The sequence below is a fragment of the Gracilinanus agilis genome, chromosome 4 (genome assembly GCF_016433145.1).
Source record: "Gracilinanus agilis isolate LMUSP501 chromosome 4, AgileGrace, whole genome shotgun sequence".
Taxonomy (NCBI): Eukaryota; Metazoa; Chordata; class Mammalia; order Didelphimorphia; family Didelphidae; genus Gracilinanus; species Gracilinanus agilis.
The window spans coordinates 474,814,015-474,836,726 of NC_058133.1; the positions used below are offsets into that span (position 1 = coordinate 474,814,015).

The 22,712-nt window shown below is 45.1% G+C and overlaps 4 protein-coding genes across 5 annotated transcripts in view; 2 read left to right on the forward strand and 2 right to left on the reverse strand.

Moving 5' to 3' along the window:
* The window catches only part of LOC123244239 (histone H3-like centromeric protein cid), a 160,826-nt gene extending 138,234 nt beyond the window's left edge, over positions 1-22,592 (reverse strand). The window contains exon 1 of the mRNA XM_044672592.1: positions 22,062-22,592. Coding sequence (XP_044528527.1) covers positions 22,062-22,540 — 479 coding nt within the window. The 5' untranslated portion in view covers positions 22,541-22,592. The remainder of the gene's footprint in view (positions 1-22,061) is intronic.
* LOC123244240 (histone H2B type 2-E-like) overlaps positions 1-22,712 on the reverse strand; it is a 262,719-nt gene that overhangs the window by 225,425 nt on the left and 14,582 nt on the right. The window lies entirely within an intron of this gene.
* Positions 486-2,446, forward strand: LOC123244243 (histone H4). 2 transcript variants are annotated; one of them, XM_044672597.1, is made up of 2 exons: positions 486-494; positions 2,072-2,446. In XM_044672597.1, exons 1-2 carry the CDS (start codon positions 486-488, stop codon positions 2,387-2,389), a joined length of 327 nt encoding a protein of 108 aa, XP_044528532.1. In that variant the 3' UTR covers positions 2,390-2,446. The 2 variants fall into 2 exon arrangements, with proteins under 2 accessions (XP_044528532.1, XP_044528531.1); XM_044672596.1 differs by lacking the exon at positions 486-494 and having other exon boundaries at positions 2,071-2,446.
* On the forward strand, positions 20,488-21,549 carry LOC123244241 (histone H1.4-like). The gene has a single exon (XM_044672594.1). The coding sequence runs from the start codon at positions 20,536-20,538 to the stop codon at positions 21,193-21,195; it is 660 nt and encodes a 219-aa protein (XP_044528529.1). The 5' UTR covers positions 20,488-20,535; the 3' UTR covers positions 21,196-21,549.

The window sequence follows — 22,712 nt, forward strand, 5'->3', positions numbered from 1 at the left end:
GGATACAATCAAGCTAGAGAAAGGGATCATAGCTAGAGGCTAGGGTGTAGGGGAAAGGGGCTGCTTACACAAGGGATACTAAAGGTGGTCCCTGCCCAGGTGTGTCCTCCTGGGTAAGGGTCTCAGATACAATGGGCAAGACTACCTAGGACAAAAGGGTATTTAGCATTTACCCTGGGGTCCATTATTCAGTCTGCAACTGCTAGCTTGAGATTCCCTTCAGGGTGGATTCCCATGGGAACACAAGCTTTGGGGGTCTCCAACCTACAAACTATTTCTAAACTTGGAGTTCATCATACCTCACTAAGCTACAAGTTTGGGGTCTCTAGATTCCATGTCCACAGATGGAAAAGCTGTGCCCTTCTGGGGATTTTTTTTACCTTTACAACAGTGAAAACGTGATTCTAGAATGGTAAGCACTGAAGCAAGGAGTGGGGGAGGTTTGCCAGAAGGCAAGGAGTGGTTCTCGGGGATTTGGAGGACTGATGAATAAGGTGTGTCTCTTTGTCCACGTTAAATCAAAGGGACAGTCACCGGAGGGTAATCCTCTAGGTCAGATGTTTTGGGTTGGGTGTCACGTCACCGAGGTGAAAGGGAGCAAAGGAATTTCCCTGCTTGGTTTTGTCTTGAGTTTGGGGGGACACAATGCCCATGCCAGTAACACTTAACTTTTCAGACCCTCAGTCTCACAATTTAGAGCCATCCTCAATACCTTCCTACCTCCCACCTCCCAATAATCAATAAACATTTGGTAAAGTCTACTATGTGCGAGGCATGGTGCTGTCTTAGGAATACAACTACAGCTAAAAGGCACAATTACTGCTCTCAAGGAGCTCACAACCTATCCTCCCAAATCCAACTTGTGACCTAGGCTCAACGATTTCACCCATGCCCCTGAGCAACAACTCTCCTATACATTTCCTTTCCTCCTTTTATATACTCTAATCATCTTAGACTGTCACTGCCCTGCTGCAGGCCTTCAGCTCCTCACATTTGGGCTTTTTTTTAATAGTTGGCCTGCCACTTCAGTTCATCCTCCATTCAGGTGCCAAAGTGATTTTTCTAAAACTCATGTGTGATCTTTTCACTACCCTACACAATCCACTCTTCCAATTGGACAACTGGATTCACCATAAAATTATTTGTCATTCAAGGTCTTTCCTATGCTCCTCCTTTTCCAGTCTCCTTACAGTACCTACTTTCCCTATGTACTCTTTAATCTAACGACACTGTCTTCCTTGCTCTTCTATGAACAAAAACCCTCCATCTCTCAGTTCTATTTTCTTGGCTGTCCCAGATGCCTGGAACTCCCCCTCTACCACAATGAATTCTGTGACCTCTCTGGCTTCTTTCAAAGTCCTGCTAAAATCCCAGCATCTACAAAAAGCTTTTCCCAAGTTCTCTTAATTCTAGAACCTTCTCTGTATTTATTATTTCATATTTATCCGCGCATAGTTTTTTCCTACATAATTGTTTGCTGTTGTCTGTCCCATTAGAGAACTCCTCAAAGGCAGGGACTGTCTTTTGCCTTTCTTTCCATCCCCAGCACTTAGCACAATCCCTGGCAGTGAGCAAACCCTTGACTGAATGACAACAAGCACAGGTTTTTGAATGTGCAGTCCAGTCTCTTTAAAATTCCAATAAATGACGTTTTGGAAATTTACCTGGGAATGGCAGGCTCCCTTTGCTAAAACGTATTCTTAAATTAATTCTAACGAATAAAATATGACTATACAAATCGCAAAAGAGGTGGTTCATATTACAAATACCCCAAAACTTAAAGAGTTGAGACTTCAACCTTTACAAACCCACTTTCTAAAGGAGGGAGAGGAAAGAGAAAGGGAAACAAACGGACGAAAAAGGGGGGAAGGGTAGAAAGGGGAGGAAGAGAAAAGGAAAGCAAGAAAAGAAATGGTTCAGTACCACGCTCTCTTCTAGGGGTTGGAGGAGGAGGAGCCAAAAACGTCTTGCGCACGAAGGGTGCCTGTTTTCAATCCGGTCCGACTTTATCGTATATAAGGACTAACTCCTCGCATAGCAGTTTATCCTGATCAGGTAGTTGTAATTGGAGCAAACAATGTCTGGACGTGGGAAAGGTGGTAAAGGTTTAGGCAAAGGAGGTGCCAAGCGGCACAGGAAGGTGCTGCGGGATAACATCCAGGGCATCACCAAACCTGCCATCCGCCGCCTGGCTCGGCGCGGCGGCGTTAAGCGTATCTCGGGTCTCATCTATGAGGAGACCCGCGGCGTGCTGAAAGTCTTCCTGGAGAACGTGATCCGGGACGCCGTCACGTACACAGAACACGCTAAGAGGAAGACAGTCACCGCCATGGATGTTGTCTACGCTCTCAAGCGCCAGGGCAGAACCCTCTACGGATTCGGCGGCTAAGTCATCTCCCTTTTGCAAGTCCGCCAAGGAAAACCAAAGGCCCTTTTCAGGGCCAACCACTTGATCTTTCAAAGGAGCTGAACGCTGGTTGATCCTCAATTCGTTCAGTTAGTGGTTTGGTTGTTCCGCAAATTGTTACAGTAAGATAAGCTTTATCCAAGTTTCACTCGAATTATGCTCTTGGTTTCTGTTAGCCTTTGTTAATTCTCTTCCAACGGAGGGAAGCTCATTCTGGCATCCTGATTGGACAGATGGCGCTCCAGCTGCCATTAGCCTCATGCAAATGAGGAGATACTACTCGATCCTTATTATTGGCTGTTAGAACAAAGGCAACTACTTGGCGGGCAGGTATTGTCACTAGATAATTTATACTTCACCGCTTGTGAAAGGTAGGTAGGAGGGGAATAATTGTGCAATAAGCCATTTCTAGGAGACTGCGAGAGATGGCTAAACTGTCATGACTTGTGGCAGGAAGTTGCCCCTGAACTGGTCTTTTTGAAAAGAGTATGAAAGGCAGAGGTGGTGAGGGAATGCATTCTAAATGTGGGGGGATGGTTTTGAGCCGCGGTACGGGTGGAGGAGGAGGAATGTGGAATGTGGAATGATGTGGAGAAGGAAACATTTTCGTTAGCTTAAGTAAAGAGAGGTGATAGAGAATAGTATACAAGATTGGCAAGCTCCGGAAAAGCCAGACGGTAGAGGACCTTAAATGCCAGGTTGATCTTTTAAAATTATTATTCTAGGGGCAGCTGGGTAGCTCAGTGGAGTGAGAGTCAAGCCTAGAGACAGGAGGTCCTAGGTTCAAACCGGGCCTCAGCCACTTCCCAGCTGTGTGACCCTGGGCAGGTCACTTGACCCCCATTGCCCAGCCTTACCAATCTTCCACCTATGAGACAATACACTGAAGTACAAGGGTTTAAAAAAAAAATCTAAAAAAAAAATTATTATTCTAGAAGTAATAGGAAACCATAGAAGATTTTGAAAGTCAATGACATTGGTCAGATATTTTAGGCATATCAGTTTGGTGGCTGGACGTGAGGATTGTGGGTAGGAACTCTGGAGAAGGGGAAGAATAAAAAATGTGGAGAACATTATTCTATATCTTCCCTATCACTGTATTAATAAGTTTTCCCTTAATTTGCTTGTTTGTTCCAGTTGAGCCATGGGAGCAGTTATACTTTGTATCTCTTCCCAGATAATAGGATCTTTAAGCCCTCTGGAAAGCCCGGTGCAAGTATAGATTGATTATTGTTCTAAATGCAGACTTACCAAGATCTGGTATCTGTATATATGTGTTCCAGCCAATCACAGCAATCACTTCTCAATGAGTGGGGAACCATTAAAGTTCCAGTGATTCCCAAAGTGGGCGCCACTGCCCCCTGGTGGGTGCTGCAGCGATCTAGGGGAGAGGTGATGGCCACAAAAGTGCATTTATCTTTCCTATTAATTGCTATTAAAGTTTTTTAAAAATAATTTCCAGGGGGCTAAGTAATATTTTTTCTGGAGAGGAGGCAGTAGGCCAAAAAAGTTTGAGAACCACTGCATTAAACAAACACAAAAGATCCTTCCATGGAAACATAGAAATCCTCCCACACCTGATTTTTATATACCTCTCTATGCTTAATAATCCAACAGTTCTATCAAAGTGGTGATATGGCTAAGGTGTTCCCCTCTCCCCTTTTTAATCTTGGAGCCAAATTAATAATAATAACGTTTATGCAACACTTTAAATTTTTAAAATCTCGTTTGATCCTCAAAACAACCCTGAGAGGTGCTATTATTATGTTATCTTATATGTTGTTATTATATTTAATTATTAATTTAATTATAATTAATTATAATACATATTATCTTATATGTTATTATATTTTTATTTACTGATGAGGAAATTGAATCAGAAAGAGGTTAAGTGACTTGATCAGGATCACACAACTAAAGTATTTGCATCAGGATTTGAACTCCATTCTTCCTGACTCCAGGAAGTAGTTCATCACTCCATATGTACTATGCCCCTCAGCTGACTAACTTTTGATACTTGCCACATTAGTTACTTACTTAAGAGGAGCCTGGGCAAATGACATGCTTCCCATACAGATCCTTCTCCAATATAATGATTTTGTCATTCTCAGTTGTAGTAAAGAATATAGGATATTTATCCATGATATCATGAATTAATTAACATATTTGAAATAAAAGATCTCTGAGGGTGCAGGCAAGGCAGAGTGTTGGGCGTGAGACCAGAACTTAGATGGAGACCACTCATAGGAAAAGGTTCTGACACCTTTTGTGTGTCCTACACACTCACCAATGATGAGTCCATTAATTGTGTATTGGGATCTATACTCTATGGTATCTCTCCTTTGATGGGACAAGGATGTTTATAATAAGAATCAGTATCCCTCTGCAACAATAGGGTTTAGCATAAATCACACTACTGCCTCTCAACTCCTCCCTTCTCTTATAACAAGCATTAAGGCAGCCTTAAAAGAACAAATAAACCAAATAGTAACCTAAAGACCTATGTGAAGCAGGGAGAAAAAGGTGGTGGTGTCAGGAAAGTCAGCTCTATTTTCTTAGGGTACTTTGCTATGGCTATGAGTATACAGATACCTAGGGTCTTTTTTTTGTACTAGCTGGTCATTGTCCTGTCATCTAATTCCCTATTGGCTCTGAGACTCCTAAGCCTGAGTTGGGACAATTAATATTTGTCAACAAGCATTTATTGAGAACATGCTTTGCATTATGCCAAATGCTGGAGATACAAAGAAAGGAAAAAGACAATCTTGCCCCCAAGGAATGCCTAGTTTAATTAGGGAGAAAACAAGAATATATGGGGGGGGGGGTAACTGGGTATCTCAATGGATTGAGAGTCAGCCCTAGAGACAAGAGGTCCTAGGTTCAAATCTGACCTCAGACACTTCCTAGCTGTGTGACCCTGAGCAAGTCACTTAACCCCCATTCCCTAACCCAGGGGTCGGCAACCTATGGCTATGTAGCCATATCTGGCTCCACCTGGCCAGTCCGGGCAGAGCCCCAGGATGTGCCCCAGGGGGCCCTTCAGCCCCTGCCCCATATTCCAGCACCTTCTGCCTCCATCCTCCTTCTGCAGGCATTTATGGCTCTCATGGCCAAAAAGGTTGCCGACCATTGTACCTAACCCTTACCACTCTTCTGCCTTAGAACCAATACCCAGTAGTGAGTCTAAGACGAAAGGTAAGGGTTTTTTAAAAAGTACAGTATATGATGGAGATACGGGAAGAGGTAAATAATGCTGATTGGAAGTGCAGGAGGAAGCCATGTTATGATGGGCTTTGAAAGCCCAACAGATAATTTTATTTTTGATCCTGGAGATGACAGAGAGCCAGTGGAGTTTATTCAGTCATGATAAGTGACATAACCAGACTTATACTTTGGAAGGATGAATTTGACAGCTGAGGGAAGGATAAACTGGAGTGATAAGAAACTTCAAAAGGCTACTGCAGTAGGCATGGAGCAACTATGGGGTGAAGTAGATAGAGCACCAGACCTAGAATCAGGAAGAACTGAGTTCAAATTTGGTCTCAGACACTAGGTGTGTGTGACCTTGGACAAGTCATTTAACCCTGTTTTGCTTCAATTTCCTCATCTTTAAAATGAGCTGCAAAAAGGAAAAATCAAACTCTTCTAGTTTCTTTGCTAAGAAACCCCCAAATGAGATCATGAAGTTAGAAACACTGAAAAAAATGAACAATGATGAGGCGATAAGGGCCGGTACCCTAGTACAGGGTTACAGAGAAAAGAAGGAAATCTATACTTGAGATGTTACAAATGGAACATCGATGGGATCTGGCAAAGAATTGGATATGTGTAATGAGTGGGAGTAAGGAATAAGCTTAGGTGACTGAGAGGATGGTGATGCCTTCAATAATAATATCAAAGATAGGAAGGGTATGGGGAAAGACGAGTTCCGTTTTGGATATGCTGAATTTAAGGTGTCTACAAGATGACTGGTAGGCAATGGGAGATATAAGTTTGGAGGAGTGAGAGGAAAGGAAGTGGAGACATCTGTTGCAGGAATTTCAAGGAATTTATACGCAAAAGGAAGATTGATTAAGAGGATTTTGAGGATGGGGAATACACAGGCATGTCTGTAGGCAATAGGAAAGCAATCGACAGAGAGGGAAGATTGAAGGTTAGGAATGATAGATGGGACAATCTTCTGAAGGTGAAATAGAATGGGATGATGAGTACAGGTAGACAGTTTTGACTAGGCAAGAGAACTACTTCATCTGAGATGGAAGTGAAGAAAAAGATAGTTGGGGAAGGCATCTAGATGAGTGATGTGAAATGAAGAGAAAGATCTTAGTAAATAGGTTCAATTATTTCAGTGAAATATAAGGTAAGGTTCTCAGCTGAAAAAGTAGGGGAAATCTGGGTAGTTTGAGAAGGAACTTAAAATTTTGGTAAATCTGCTATGGTGAGTGGGATAGTTAGTCAGTAAGGGAAGTATAAAATGATTGCCTTGCCATAGTGAGAGCCCAGTGTGTCTACTGAAAAGCAAAATGACAGCTAGCAAAGGTTTAAGCTTCTCAGCATATCAATTTATTAAGCAATGTATGCCAGTTACATGACAAATCAGGATCAGGCCTCCTCAGGTTTGGCACTTTGCCCTGAATACAAGGGGAGCTAGATTTTTATGCACTAAAAAGCTAATAAAATTTAGCCAGTTAATTAAAATAAAAATGAATCAAGATGCAAAATCAGGTAATCATGGGTTGTTTGAGATGTATAATTGTTAAAACAAAACAAAACAAAACAAAACTCCTTGAATCAATCTTTGAATCTGATCAAGTTTCTGGTCAGCATAACCTAAGTCAGTGATGGCAAACCTTTAAGAGACCAAGTGCCCAAACTACAATCCTCATGCCATAGATGAGCTGCCCCCTTACCTCAGACAGGGGAGGAAGGAAACACTCCCATTGGGCTTCAGGGCAGAGGGGTAGGTGATGTGAGAAACATCCTCAGGTGTGCATAGAAAGGGGAGGGGAGCAGCCCCCTCTGGCATATGTGCCATAGGTTTGCCAACACAGACCTAGGTCCTTAGTTAAGGGTTTCTAAGCAACAAATTGAAGAGGTCCAGCTCCCCAGCCATGTAGAACTATGTTCAAATAGTGCAATGAAGTTTTCTTATAATTCCCATAATTAAATAAAGTTTTCTCATAAGACAGAAGTTGAACTAGGCCCATAATTGAATAGAAGGAGAACTGAGTTAGCTCCAGGTCTGAGTCAACAGATGGAGTCAGTGTATTTCACTCAATTCCTACTACTACATGCTGTTTAAATTCACTCTATTCCCCCTTCTGATTCATGGGGGAGACTACTCTCATGGATCACTAATCTAAAAGCCAAATCTATAAAATTTTTCATCTTTTCATAATAAGAATTACATAAGTCAGGTTACAGATCAAGCTATTTAGAGGGCTCGTAATGTACTCATTTTAAGAAGGGAGTTTTATATAAAGAAAACCTAGTAAACATAAACACCACGAAATGAGCAGAAGGCCAATGCTATGATCATCAATATTAAATAATGTCATCTCCTTGGATTCTACTAACCAATGTCCCTATAATCATTGATTACCTCACTAGTTGAGATGGTCATAAATTTATAGGCCATCTTGAGGACACGTTACTTCAAAAACAAAAAGATAATTAAAGAGTACATCAAAATAAATGATAAGGAAAATCCAGCCCTCCTCAACTCTATTCACAGAAGAGTACACCCCACCTCAGATTCCCATACCACTAGTAGGAGACAGAATAGAAAAATATATATAGGGAACAAGCAAGGTCAGGGTAACTCATGCTTCTAGGGATACCCTAGTATCCCTAATATCACTGCAAACTCTTTGATACAACTGTCGAGAAAAAAAAATATTTATTTTTTAGTCTAAAGTTAATTCTCCCTTTACCCTAGATTTGTCAGGGATCTGTGTTTTGTTGCCATGGGACCATCCTTCATGGTATCAGATCACAACCAATCTCTTTTATTTTGACTCTTAGGAACTACTTGAGGCTCATTATGGTTTATTGACTTGTGTGTGATCACATAGCGAATACAAGCCAGGGGCAATATTTAGAACCCAAATCTACTTTCCCAATGACAAATTCAATGCTTTATCCACTAGACCACAATGTTTCTTTGCCTTCCATAGGACTGCATAAAGAAATATCTCCTTGAACAGAGCCAGCCTCCAAGATGGTGAACAAGGCAGTTCATGACTAGATCATCCTTAAGGTCATTAAAAAAAAAAGAAAAATCCTTACCTTCTGTCTTAGTATCAATTCTAAGAAGAGTGGCAAGGGCTAAGCAATCAGGACTGTTACTTGCCCAGGGTCACACAGCTAGGAAGTGTCTGAGGTGAGATTTGAACCCTGGTCCTCCTAATTCCAGGCCTGGTACACTATTCACTATACTGCCTAGCTGTTCCAAGGCCACTTTTTAAAAATCAATTAATCAGTAAATATTTATTAAGCACTTACTAAGAATTCCAAGAGGTAGAGGTGAAGAGAGAAAGCATTCCACTTGGGAGATGGAGTGTTATATGTAAAAAATCTTGAGGAGACAATGTGGCTGGAGGGAACACTAATGATAAAGAAGACTGGAAAGCTAGGAAGCAGCCATGCAGTAAAGAATTTAAATTCCCCAAACATCTTCCTCCCAGGGTTGTTGTGAGGATTCTGTGAGATAATATTTCTAAAACACTCTGTAAACCGTAAAGCACTGTGTAAGTTTATAGCAACTACTATTATATTAAACAGGGGAGTTCCTATTTAATCCTAAAAATAATAGAAGCCACTAGAATTTATTGAATGGAGTGACACGATCAATATGGTGTTTGAGAAAGATACTTAAGCAGGTATTTTGAGGCTAGACTGGAGTCCAGTGATATGAACACCAAAATTCTATGACTTCGCTTCTTTTTCTTTTTAAACTCTTACCATCTTACCATCCAATATTCTGTATTGGTTCTAAGATGGAAGAGCCGTAAGGGCTGGAAAATGGGGGTTAAGTGACTTGCCCAGGGTCACACAGCTTGGAATTGTCTGAGGTCAGATTTGAACCCAAGGCCTCCTGTCTCTAGGTCTGACTCTCAATCCACCGAGCCACCCAGCTGCCCACTGTGACTTTGCTTCTTGGAGAGTTATGCCTGAATATCTCCCTAACTAGAATCATATAAATATATATGTTGTACTCTCTTGAGTAAAATGTCTATTTAGGACAGTAACAAAATTTCTGTTCTTTTTATCCCGTGCCTTGCTCAGTGGGCCCTTCAAATCATTGCACATTAGGATTATATTACATAGTTTCAGAGCTGGGATTGCATTATGTGTTCATGTGTGTATGTACTACTTTGTATCCTATTTCTTGCCTTGTGTGCCTTATTCCTCCTGTGGTCCTTAAGGACTGGACGGGTGACATATTCATGTTTTTATCTCCAGCTCAAAGCAGAGTGCCTTTTATATGGTGGAAAGGTTGAGCTGACATGAACTGCCAAAGGGTGGTGGCACCTATCTGAATCCATATCTGCCAAATTACAGCAAAACAGAACATTAAGCACTTTGTAGCCCCATACTTGGGGCATTGGTGGCACAGTGGATAAAGTGCTGGACCTGGAGTCAATAAGACGTCTCTTCCTGAGTTCAGATACTAGCTGTGTGGCCCTGGGCAAGTCACTTAATCCTATTTGCCTCAGTTTCCTTATCTGTAAAATGAGTTGGAGGGAAAAAATGGCAAAGCACTCCAGTATCTTTGCTAAGAAAATCTCAAGTGGGTCCTGAAGGATCAGACACAACTGAACAACAACGACGAGCCCACATCTGGCACAATACTATTGGGAAATTGAAATTTGCTTCCTAATAACAATAAAGGGTTTCCAACAAACAGATATAGATATGGATAGTGAATGGCAAAGCTGAGATTTGCCTCCCCCCCACCCCAACCAGGTCTACAGACACTTTTCCCCCTCCCATTCTCTATTCATTAGCATTCCCCTCCTTAAGGAAAAGGGGAAAAGAGGAAGAGAGGCTAGCCTTTACCATTCTTCTGCCTTGGAACCAATTCATAGTATTGACTAAGATGGATGGTAAGGGTTTAAAAAAAAAGGTATATAAAAAAAAAAAAAACCTGTCTTTCCTCATAAGACAATTCTGCCATGACTTGGACAGTTTCAGTTGCTCTTCTCTAGGCTGCCATTGGACAAAGGAACAAGGTCAGAAACCAGAACTTGCAAACAGGAAGGGAGCAGTGGACTTAAAACTAGGAGGTCTCCCTTTTCATTTCTTTTCTTTTCTTTTCTTTTCTTTTCTTTTCTTTTCTTTTTTCTTTTCTTTTCTTTTCTTTTCTTCTTTTCTTTTCTTTTCTTTTCTTTTCTCTTCTTTTCTTTTCTTCTCTTTCTTTTAAATCAAAACCAAACCCTGATAATCTGTCTTAGAATAAGTGTTAAACATCCATTCCAAGGCCAAAGAATGGTAAAGGGTAAGCAGTTGAGGTTAAGTGACTTGCCAAGGGTCACACAATTAGGAAGTATCTGAGGAGTATATCTAAGTATAATGTTTTTCACACTGGGTTCAATCCCCGTTCAGATGGTGTGGGACATTTGGGGCTAATTGGCAGGAGGGGCACATTAGGCCCATGTTCCCAGGCAGTCGTCTGCAAAGATTCCCAGCAAGGCATGGTATTGCTCAGCAGGGGTTGCCACCTATGTATAGAGATTACATGACTGAGGAAGTGCCCCAAATTCCTTTTCACCTGCTCCCGGAGAGTAGAAATCCTCTAACAAAAGGAAAGCTTTTCACTGGGCTAATAGAAGTGCAATTGTCCTGGGAGCCAGAACACTATGGTTGATGTTCATCCTCAGCAAGGGAGGTCTTTCCCACAGGCTGGCTTAGTGGGAAGCTGCTGGAGTCTGAAGTCATGTGACAAAGTGTTAGCAGGGAAATATAGGAGAAGGGACTGTGTGGTGTTCAACAGATGGCCTCCAGAGTTGTAGGAAACAGCAGAGAACATTTAGTTCAACACACCCCTGAAAAAAAGAATCGCCTCTTGACATACCCAGTAGGCGGCCTTCCACAGCTCTTGTTGAGGTTTCCTTATCAGCAAAGTGGGTTGCTTACATCATATAGTTGTAAGGACCGAGAATACCTAATTGTAAACTGCAAAAATCTATGAGGGGCTGCTGGGTGGCTCAGTGGACTGAAAACCAGGCCTGGGGATGGGAGGTCTTAGGTTCAAATCTGGCCTCAGACACTTTCTAGCTGTGTGACCCTGGGCAAGTCACTTAACCCCCATTGCCTAGCCCTTACCATTCTTCTGACTTAGAACCAATTCATAGTATTGATTCTAAGATGGATGGTAAGGGTTTAAAAAGAAAAAAAAAAAAGCTATGAAACATGAGTTCCTCTGGAAAAAAGTCCAAAATGGGAATGTTAGGAACCATGTCAAAAGAAAATACACACACACACACAGAAACTCATTTCATCACTTGCCTGAGAGCTAGTTCTCCCTAGATCTCCTTCCTGGGTCATAGCTGAAATTTTAAAAATCCCATCGGATTCTCATAGAGAAATGTATCTCTCTTGTGTCATTTGTACCTTGTGGTTGGTTAGAATGGAAGAGTCCTTGAAGACGATCTCATCCAAAACAAGGGAAGTGGTAAATCAGAGGCTTAAGTGAAAGATTTGCACGTGTTACTTCAAACTATCTAGGAATCTACAAATACTTTCCAGGGGGCTTTGAATGTCAGAAACCATGTCTAAATAACAGAAAAAGAACCTTTTTGTGGTAGAGTAAAATGCCTCCATGAGGGAGACAGCTATGATGGAGACATGGAACAAAAGGTAGCAGATCCAGATGTGAAACTTCACTCTCCCCTATGACCTTGGGCAAATTCACTTACCTTAGGACTGCCCCTGTCCCCAAACATGACGGTCCTGGGCTAAGTTGTCATGAAGCTAGGTGGCTCAATGGATAGAGAGCCGGGCTTAGAGATAGGAGATCCTGGCTTCAAATATGGCCTCAGACATTTTGTAGCTGTGTGACCCTGGGCAAGTCATCTGACCCTGATTGCCTAACCTTTATCACTCTTCTGCCTTGGAACCAATACTTAGTATTGATTCTAAGATGAAAGGTCAGGGTCTAAAAAACGAAAGGTTCCTTCTAATTGGAAATGCCATGATATGGAGACTAACAATGTATTTATTAGTCTCTCCCTGGAGAATTTGAAGTGTAACCCTCCATACCATGAAAAAAAAAATTCTCTACTGAGATGTGACAGGGAGTAGATGGAGGAAGATTTAGGTGGGAGCGAGTGAGCCAATGGGCTTTCTGGAAGTCCCTTGTAATAATATCTACTTCCCCTAACTATAAAGCAGGCTCTCAGCTATGTGGCTTGTACTCAGTGCAACGGAAAGCTTATTGTAGTACAATGGAAAGAAGACCAGTTTTGGAGTCAGAGGACCTGGGTTCAAATTACCCCTCTAAAGCTTAGTTGCTGTGTGACTTTAAGCAAAGTAAATCTCTGGATCTCTCTTAATTTGTAGTGAGGGGTTTGAAGTAGGTTTCTTCTAATATTGTATTCAGTTCTAGGGCTCAAGTTGTTTTTTTGTTTTTATTTTTGTTTTTTAATAAACCCTTAACTTCTGTGTATTGGCTCCTAGGTGGAAGAGTGGTAAGGGTGGGCAATGGGAGTCAAGTGACTTGCCCAGGGTCACACAGCTGAGAAGTGTCTAAGGCCGGATTTGAACCTAGGACCTCCTGTCTCTAGGCTTGACTCTCAATCCACAGAGCTACCCAGCTGCCCCTAAGGGTCAAGTTTTTAAGACAGACAATGATAATTATCTAAAGGAGGGCAATACCTGGTTATTCAAACCTTTGGAGCATCAGTTGAAGGAGTAGGAGATGATTGAAATAGGGTGGAGAAAACATAATAGCTCCCTATAAATAGTTGAAGGGTTATCACCAAGAAGAAGGGGTAAGCTCATTCTGCATTGCCCCAGAGGGAAAAACTGGTAGCAGTAGGTAGAAAGAAGATGCAAAGAGGAAATTTAGGCATGGTATCAGAAAAAAACTTCCTAACATTTAGGGCTTTGTACCTCTGTTCCCCCATTGCTATTTGCTAGAGTTCCAAAAAAGCTAGTTAGAAAAATTAGTCAGGAAAAATCCAAGATATGAACATTTCTCCATCTGCAGACCAAATGATGGTTTAAACTTGTAAAAATCAAGAGAATCAATGAAGAAATGAGTAATAATTGCATTAGTTACATGATTCAAAATATGTGAAACTCAAATATGAAAAAAAAAAAACAACCCAACCAAAACTCACATTTCCACATAGTCCTAACAAAAATAGACAATGCTACAAAGAGAAGTTCCACTCAATAATCCACTAACTCAGGATGTGCATATAAACTAGTATCAAAATCTTTGTTTCTTTCGACAGATATAAAGGAAGACTGGAAAACTGGAAAAGATTCATTGTTCCCAGTTAGCCCTAGCTAATCTATTGCAAATAGCTACACCCCCTAAGTTATGTGACACCAATAAAAATGTCGAGGAGACAAAATAGTTATGGGATATAGTTGGGAAACAATTTTTTTTTTAAACCCTTACCTTCTGTCTTAGAGTCAATACTGTACATTGGCTCCAAGGCAGAAGAATGGCAAGGGCTAGGCAGTAGGGGTCAAGTGACTTGCCCAGGGTCACACAGCTAGGAAGTGTCTGAGGTCAGATTTGAACCTAGGACCTCCCATCTCTAGGTCTGGCTCTCAATCCACTGAGCCACCCAGCTACCCCACTATGTTTTTAAAAAATAGAGAAAGTGTGATATTTAGCACCATTGTGGGTGGGGGTAGGGGAGATCTTGAGAAAACAAAATAGAAGGAGGAGGAGGAAGAGGAGGAGGAAGAAGAAGAAGAGGGAGGAGGAGGAGGAAGAAGAGGAGGAGGAGGAGGAAGGAGGAGGAGGAAGAGGAGGAAGGAGGAGGAGAAGGAGGAGGAAGGAGGGAGGAAGGAGGAAGGAGAAGAAAGAAGATAAAAGACAAAACAGGTTATTTGGGTTACATAAAATTTTAAAGCTTGTATCCAAACAAAACCAAAGCAGCAAGGACAGTGATTGAGGGAAAGAAAAAATATCAGCTCTATATATCCTGAACAAGAGTCTGATATCCAGGATACCAAAGGAATAGAGCAAATGTGTAAGATCAGAAGTCATTCTAGAGTAGCTAAGTGATCAGAAAGTATAAAGAAATGATTAAAAAAAAATAAAAAGTTCTCAAAAAATGATAGGCAAAATTGTTCTAAATGACAAATATAGGATATATTCAAGATCAAGCAACTCCTCACATCTAGCAGTATGAGATGAAGCCCCAAAGAGGATGAGTCAATCTTAAGGGAGAGATGGACAGATTGGTATGGTATATGATGCTGGTGGAGCTATGCATAGGCCAATTTTGGAAAGAAAAATGTCCGAACCATTACATACCCTTTAACCTGACAATCCCATTCCTGGCATATACACCAAGGAGGAGAAAGACTGAAAGAAAGCCCCCTCTACTGCTCCTATGTATGTCAAAATATTCATAATTGCATTTTGTGGTAGCAAGAAAGAGAAATAAATGGGGTTTGTAAAGGGTAAAAAATAATCCCATCTTCACAGTGTGGAGCTTAGTAACCTATAAATACAATGGAATATTTTTTTTTCTACAAGAAATATTGATAATGAGAAACTTGGAAGCCCTGGAAGACTTGCAAGAACTGATAGAGTCTGATATAAACTCTATCAGACTATCTACTACCTGAAGGGGGTGGAATCTGAATCCCAAAATGTCAGAAAACTATTGTCAAAAATTATTTTTACATGTAACTGAAAATGTTTTAGTTAAAAAAATAATAAAACCAACAACAACAAAAGGAACTGATGCAGGAGTATTAAAAGCAAGATGAGAATATACAGAATAAATGTGATAGTGTCCACCCAAAACAAGACTAAATAGTCTGAAAAGCAATTAACTGTAATGACCTTTCTTGGTCTGGAAAATGATGATCCACTTTTATTTCTACTCCACTTGAGTCAGTGGGAACAGAGTCAACTACAGATGAAGAATGTGGCTTATGTTATCTGGAGTTTCAGTGTCTCTTGGTTTTGTTCACATCTTTATATTTGTTCCAAGGGAGGGTTCAGCTATGTGTCCAAAGGAAAAAGACTGTGAAGTCAAGACAAAAATTATACAGTATTCGATATTTTAAAGTATCCAACGATGGAATGGGTTTCTGTCTAAAATTTCTCTTTTTCCTCCCATGGCTTTACTCCAGGAATTCACCTTGGGGCATCAGAATTTATCTAGTTTCTAGTTCTCCACAAGGGAAAGAAAACAGGAAAGGAGAGGGAAAAGGGCCAATTTACCACGCAAACAAAGTTTGCGGGTGGGTAGTGGACAAGGATTTATTTAGCACCCACTAAATGCCAGGCCCTGAGCCCAAAGCTTTATGTTCCCAGTCCTCACAACAATAACAGAAAATACAAAGAAAATATTATGAGGTAAGTGGTATAATGACCTCTCCTATAGTTGGGGAAACCAAGATTTAGGTGACCTGCCCACAGTCACAGAGATACTAAATGTCCGAAGTCAAATTTGAACTCAGGTCTTACTGAGTGTGCTGGTTCAGTACTCTAACCACTATACTATCTACCCACCCATAAGTGGCCTACCATAACACTGAATATAAAAGATGCTTCATTTAAACTGAACTCTTCTCCCCACTGTTCCTCTCCTCACCTTCCTTCCCATCAATTCCTTTCTCCAAATGTAAAGGAGTTGTAATTAAATCCATTGGTCATCTCAAGCAAAAAAAATGTTTATTTTCCAGTGACCTTTCCAGGTTCATAGAGCTAGTAAGTATTCCAGGTCAAATTTCAACTCAGGTCATTTTTTTTCATTTTTTAAACCCTTACCTTCTGTCTTAGAGTCAATGCTAAGTAGTGGTTCTAAGGCAGAACAGAGGTAAGGGCTAGGCAATTGGGATTAAGTGCTAGGAAATGTCTGATGATAGATTTGAACCCACAATCTCCTGGTTCCAGGCCTGGTTCTCTTTCCACTGAGCTACCTATCTATGCTTCAACTCATTTCTTGCTGAGAGTACTAGTTCAGTGCTGTATCCACTGTGCCATGTAGCTGCCCAGGAATGGCTTAAGTGAACATGGCTTATAGCAGACACTTCATTTAAAGGGAACTCCTCTCCTAAGCAGTCCCAAATCCTTTCTCTCCAAATGGAAAGGAGCACTAATCAGCTCCATTGCTCATCCCAGACAGGGGACTTTTTCTTTATTTTCCAGTGGGCCTCTGCCCTGCCCTGGGACTTGTGTCTGTGCAAGGAGTCGGGCACTGGGCTCCACAGAGAGCTGGCCAGCCCTGTCCAATCCACCCCACTCCCAGGGCAAATTTGCCAGGGTGACCCTGAGCCTTGCTGTCTCCCCCTCCAGCTCCCACTTGGTCTTCTCCATCTTGCCTGCCGGTTCTGCTAGGCTGCTGGTTCCCCAGAGGGCTGTTGGGGATGTGCTGGCCTCTTCCCAGGGCCTGTGTGTGTAGGTGGGCCCTGCCTTCTGGGTGCCGCCTCTGTCCCCTACTTCTGCAGGCTGTGCAATCAGTGTCGTCCCAAGAGTATAGCTGAGATGAACCATCGGTGTGGACCAAGAAGGGGGCAAGGATGGCTTTAGAGCTGAAAGGGCTCTCCTGGGTCATGGAGTGAAAGCCCTTCCTTTGACAGGGGAGGAAAAGAGGTCCAGAGACTTGGCCAAGGTCACATAGCTTGTAAGTGGTTACAGTAGGACCGGTTCTCAGCTCTTCCTGGCTCCCAGCCCAGCACTGAACCAAGCACACTGGAATTCCTCTTGGTAAGTTGGCATCTGGTCGAGGAGGAGACAAAGGACCCATTAGTGGAGCAAGCAGAGCTTAGGACAAGGGGGTTGGACACCTTGTGAAGTTTTTACTCGGTGAGAAAAGGGTGGATGGGCTCTTCTTGGGGGCCTCTCCGTCCCCCCAGATTCTGAATCCTTTGCAGGCAGGCAGTGTATAGTGACAGCCCTTTCTGTCTGCACCACCCCCTCCAGGACACTCACCTGCTCTTTAAAAGGGTCGAGTTTCACAAAAACACAAGCTCCAAAGATCTGGTCTAGCAAACACAGGCTGGCAGGAGGGCCCCGAGAGGCTGGCTGAAGCTGGGAGCTGGAGAAGCAGACTTTTGTGGGTTCGGGTGAGACATTGTTTACTCTTATCCTAGCCTGGCTACTGACACACTGTAGCTGCCCGACAGCCGATACACCTCCAGGAAGGTGCCCGTGGAAAGGCCTTTGGGACATACCTTGTTACAAAGCTTCGTACTTTGTGATTCTTTTGCAACAGTTACCAGTCAGTGCACCGGCTGGGCCTCACCATTGGAGCCGGGCTGCACATCCCCTCCACTCCCTGCCAACACTCTTAATATGCAAGCGCCCAGAGGGTGAAGTGTGGCTGACCCCAAACTTGCCCTTTCTGACCTTGGCCCTCGAGGTCAGGGGCCTGTGTCTGGGGGCTGCGTCTGGGGTGCTGATGGGAAGTGAGAGATCACAGGAGGAGATCGTTCCACCAGTCTGGCCCTTTGTTTCTCAGATCTGTTTCTAGCAATAGAAGGAGGAGTGAGGCAGCTCCCTCACAGAATGGTGTGGAGGGATGGGATGGAGAGGATGAAGACTAAGCCAGGTGTGTAGGATTCAGAGTGGTGGAGGCTCTTGTGGAAGGGCTGGAAGGCCGGGCAGGCACAACTGGTACTCCCTTCAGGAGAAAGAAGGGGTTTGGGGACATGCTCTTCCTTCCTATTTTCCAGCGTCTACTTTGGGCTTGCCTAAATATCTCTCAGAACCCAGAACCACTTTGGGGAAATAGGAGGGCCTGGGGTAGCTGGGGTGAAGAGAAGAAATGCTTCCACCAAGTCTCATCCCTATAGGTAGATGTACAGGTACCCAGTCTCCTCTCCTCTCCTCTCCCTCACCTACCCTCTTTCTCTCACGGGATACACTCATTCCTCCTTGTCCTCAAGGAGCCCACACTCAACTCAGAGTGAACGACCTTTGCTCTTAATTGCTGTGATGCGCCTTTATCTCCCCCTCCCCCCACACACCCCTTTGGATTTTTAATGAATGAAAACAAAGTGTGGGACATTTTTTTTTTTTTGCCCCTTTTCTAAAAAAACGAACAACACAACAACTCACTCAGAGTGACAAGATTTATTAGTTGTAGTGAAGGAAGCAGACACATGTTCCCAGATGTTACTGGTATTGGGGCTGGGAGCTTGAGGGACCTCTATCGTGGTACTTTTAGGCCAGAATTTGCCATGCCCTTTGCTCTTCAGATCCGAGAATAAAGGAGTTGTCTGGTTCTTTTTGCGTGGCCCTTGTGAATGGATATCCAGGCCATTTACTCCTCTCTAAGAGATGTAGACTAATGAGACTTTTTAGAACATCTTAAAATAATCAAATCGGAGTGAAACATTTAGTATTCTTCCTGACTTTTTCCAAGTGCTTTCAAGTAATTTAACTGGTACGCGGCAGCTCCAAATGAGCTAAATAGTCCAAGCAATCTTTCCCGACCTTTCCCCTTATCCCCGCCCCTTCTCTTCCCCCTCCCCGCCGGCGCCCAGGGTAGTCTTTATCCTGTGACCCCCCCATAATCAAACACGTATAGAAATGGAGAGTCAATCAATGACTGACGTTTTTGTTTTAAAATAACCCGTACCCCCTTCCTTCTGTCTCAGTATCAGTTCTAAGGTTAGTTCTGAACGGGGCAAGGGCTAGGCGATCGGGGTTAAGTGACTTGCCAGTCACACAGTCAGGAAGCGTCTGAGCTCAGATTGAAGTCTTCACCTTTTTATAGGTTCCCGTACAGGGTGCATATCCTTGTGACCCTATCTACCAGATCGTTGCCCTAGTGAGCCCACCCTAGAAATTCCCTTTGAACTGGGGCTCTACTACAATGGCAGGGTTGTTGGTGGGTGGTAGAGTATGTGGGGGCACTTCACGTCTCATCTTCCTAGTCTGGTACCTATTCCCTTCCTGTCAAACTTTCTGGTCCTTCCCAAAGTCCCTTTCCCGGATAAAATGATTCCTAAAAGGGAAGAAGGAAGGAAGAAGAGCAATTTGGCTATTTGAAAAGTTATAACTTTGGCGGGAGCGACCGTGAAAAAACCCAATCCTATAACCCGAAGGGTGGGAAGAAATGTGCAAATCGTCTGGTCCGAATCCAAGTGGCCATTTTCCCTCCGCGCCTCTGGAGGAGTGTTCTGTCACCCAGAGTCAGCTGAAATCGTCGGGCTGATGGGGACTTACTTTTGCTAGTTGGCTTCACCTGCAACAACAGTCTCCCCAACCAACCCTCCCACGGAGCTCGCCGCCTTCGCGGCAGCCAGCCTTTCAAACACCGGGTCGCCTCCTGCTCCATGAACTCCCAGACCTTGCCCCAGGTAGGGAAAGGCGAGCATGCAAGTCCAGAAAAGGGGCTTCAGATCGCCTCAGGCGGTCATCAATTGGCGGGGGGCCGTCGATTTAGTAGTGGTGACTGAGTTCTGAGAGGGACGGATCGTATCTACCCCCGAAGAACTAAACAAAAGCAAAAAACAAGAAACCCCCAAAACACACCCCCCCACGCACACACGCACACCAGAAACCAAGCAAGCACCAGACAAAAAAGCGCTCCCCTTGTTTCTTAGCAAGATCTTCTCCTCTACGGGTTGGAATCCCGAGGGGCTAGGGGGCGGGGGCTGGGTCGGGTTCCCGCACGCGAACTTCTCCCTCTCCGGGTCTCTCCCCGGCCCGCTTTGCCCCCCGCCTCCCCGCCCCCTCGGGCCCCTCCCCTTCCCGTTCTCCATTTTCTGCTTTTGGAAAGCTTAGGCGGCAGAGCCGGAGAAGAGAGCGGAGCCATTTTCCTTCCTTGCGAGCTAGGAGGGCTGGGACGGCGAACCAATCAGAGGGCAGCCCTTACCTATATATAAGTGGGTCAGCCCGGAGCTCCCCTATTCGCGAGTCCGCGGCGTCCTCTAGTGACTTCTCGCTGTCGCTGCCCTCCCGTCGCTTCGCTGCCATGTCCGAGACGGCCCCCGCCGCTCCAGCCGCCCCGGCCCCCGCGGAGAAGACCCCGGCCAAGAAAAAGGGCAAGAAGCCTTCGGCCGCCGGGGGAGCGCGGCGCAAGGCCGCGGGTCCGCCGGTGTCGGAGCTGATCACGAAAGCCGTGAGCGCCTCCAAGGAGCGCAATGGCGTGTCCCTGGCCGCCCTGAAGAAGGCGCTGGCGGCCGCCGGCTACGACGTGGACAAGAACAACAGCCGCATCAAGCTCGGGCTCAAGAGCCTGGTGAGCAAGGGCACCCTGGTGCAGACCAAGGGCACCGGCGCCTCGGGTTCCTTCAAGTTGAACAAGAAGGCCCCGGCGGCCGACACGAAGGCTAAGGCCAAGAAGCCGGCTGCCAGCAAGGCCAAGAAGGCTGCCGGCGCGGCCAAGAAGCCCAAGAAGGCGACGGGGTCGGCAGGCGCCAAGAAGAGCGCCAAGAAGAGCCCCAAGAAAGCCAAGAAGCCGGCGGCCGCCAAGAAAGCGGCCAAGAGCCCGAAGAAGGCCAAGGCGGCCAAGCCCAAGAAGGTGGCCAAGAGCCCCGCCAAGCCCAAGGCCACCAAGGCCAAGAAGGTAGCCAAGCCCAAAGCAGCTAAGCCCAAAGCCGCCAAGAGCAAGAAGGCGGCAGCCAAGAAGTAGAGCTAGCACTCGAAACTTGACACACCCAAAGGCTCTTTTCAGAGCCACCCACTCACCTCAGGAAAAGAGCTGAGCCCACAAACAAAAGTCCAACCATCTTGCAAGCACACTTGGGTTGCGGTCCTCGCCCTTTTAATAACTTGATGTCCTTGACCAGCCCCTACCTCCCCCGCCCCCATTGAGATAAGCACGCACCCATTGTTTTTTTATCCCTGACCCTCTCTGCTCCCCACGTCCGCGAAATTAAAAGGGGAGGCGCGTCGATTTATTTAGATTTAGGTGTCTCCCCTGTGTCTTTCCGCCCACCACACCCACACAATTGCGCAGACTTGGGAGAGAATTTTGGGGCAAGTGATGGATGTCGTAAGGAGGTACGTACGAGTGGCAGTGGTAGTAGTAACACACAAGCCACCCTACCCCCTCCACACCAGCTACATTATCTATACTCGGCTTTAAGTATGCATTAAAAAAGGGGCTCTCTCATGGAGGTCTGGCTAGCCCCGCTCGAGAGGGGAAGGAGACGGAAGGCACTAGAAACAAAGGGAACTTTCTTGTGATTGTGAATGATGGGGTTGGGGCACTTGAGGATTCTGTCACACACGCACTCCGCCTTCACGTCCCTGCCTCCATCGAGGACCCGGGAAGCAGGCTTAACGCAGAAGTAAACGGGACGCGGGGAAGCGGGGCAAAGTCGGGAGTCGGGGATAATAAGCGCAGTCACAGCTACTCTCGTGAGAAGGTGGGTGGCTCTGAAAAGAGCCTTTGGGGTGTGGGCTTTCCGCAAAGGAAAAGCAGCGCCTTACGCCCTCTCACCACGGATGCGGCGAGCCAGCTGAATGTCCTTAGGCATGATGGTCACTCTCTTGGCGTGGATGGCGCACAGGTTCGTGTCCTCGAACAGCCCCACCAGGTAAGCCTCGCTGGCCTCCTGCAGAGCCATGACGGCTGAGCTCTGGAAGCGAAGGTCGGTCTTGAAGTCCTGGGCGATCTCTCGCACCAGCCGCTGGAAAGGCAGCTTGCGGATCAGCAGCTCCGTAGACTTCTGGTAGCGACGGATTTCCCGCAGGGCCACGGTGCCGGGCCGGTAGCGGTGAGGCTTCTTGACGCCGCCGGTGGCCGGCGCGCTCTTGCGGGCGGCCTTGGTGGCCAGCTGCTTGCGGGGAGCCTTGCCACCGGTGGACTTACGGGCGGTCTGCTTGGTACGGGCCATGGTAAGAGACGAAGTAGAAGACTTCTCCGGTGCCGAAAGACGACTGAGAAGTGGGCGCGCGCCGGTTGCCTTTATAGACGCAGCGGCACCCTGATTGGGCTGAGGCAGTTTGAAACTCCCGCGCTGCGCCGCCATTGGCCGGAGCGCAGACTCCACCACATTTCCTTTCCATTGGACGTTCGATGCGCTTTCCGGTTTGCGACCTCTCGCCCGCCCCGCCGCGCCCCTCAACCCTTCCCCCTTCTAGCTCCTCTTTCCCTCTACCGCTCCGGTCCCGCCCCCCGGCCGGAAAGCCCCCTCCCTCCCC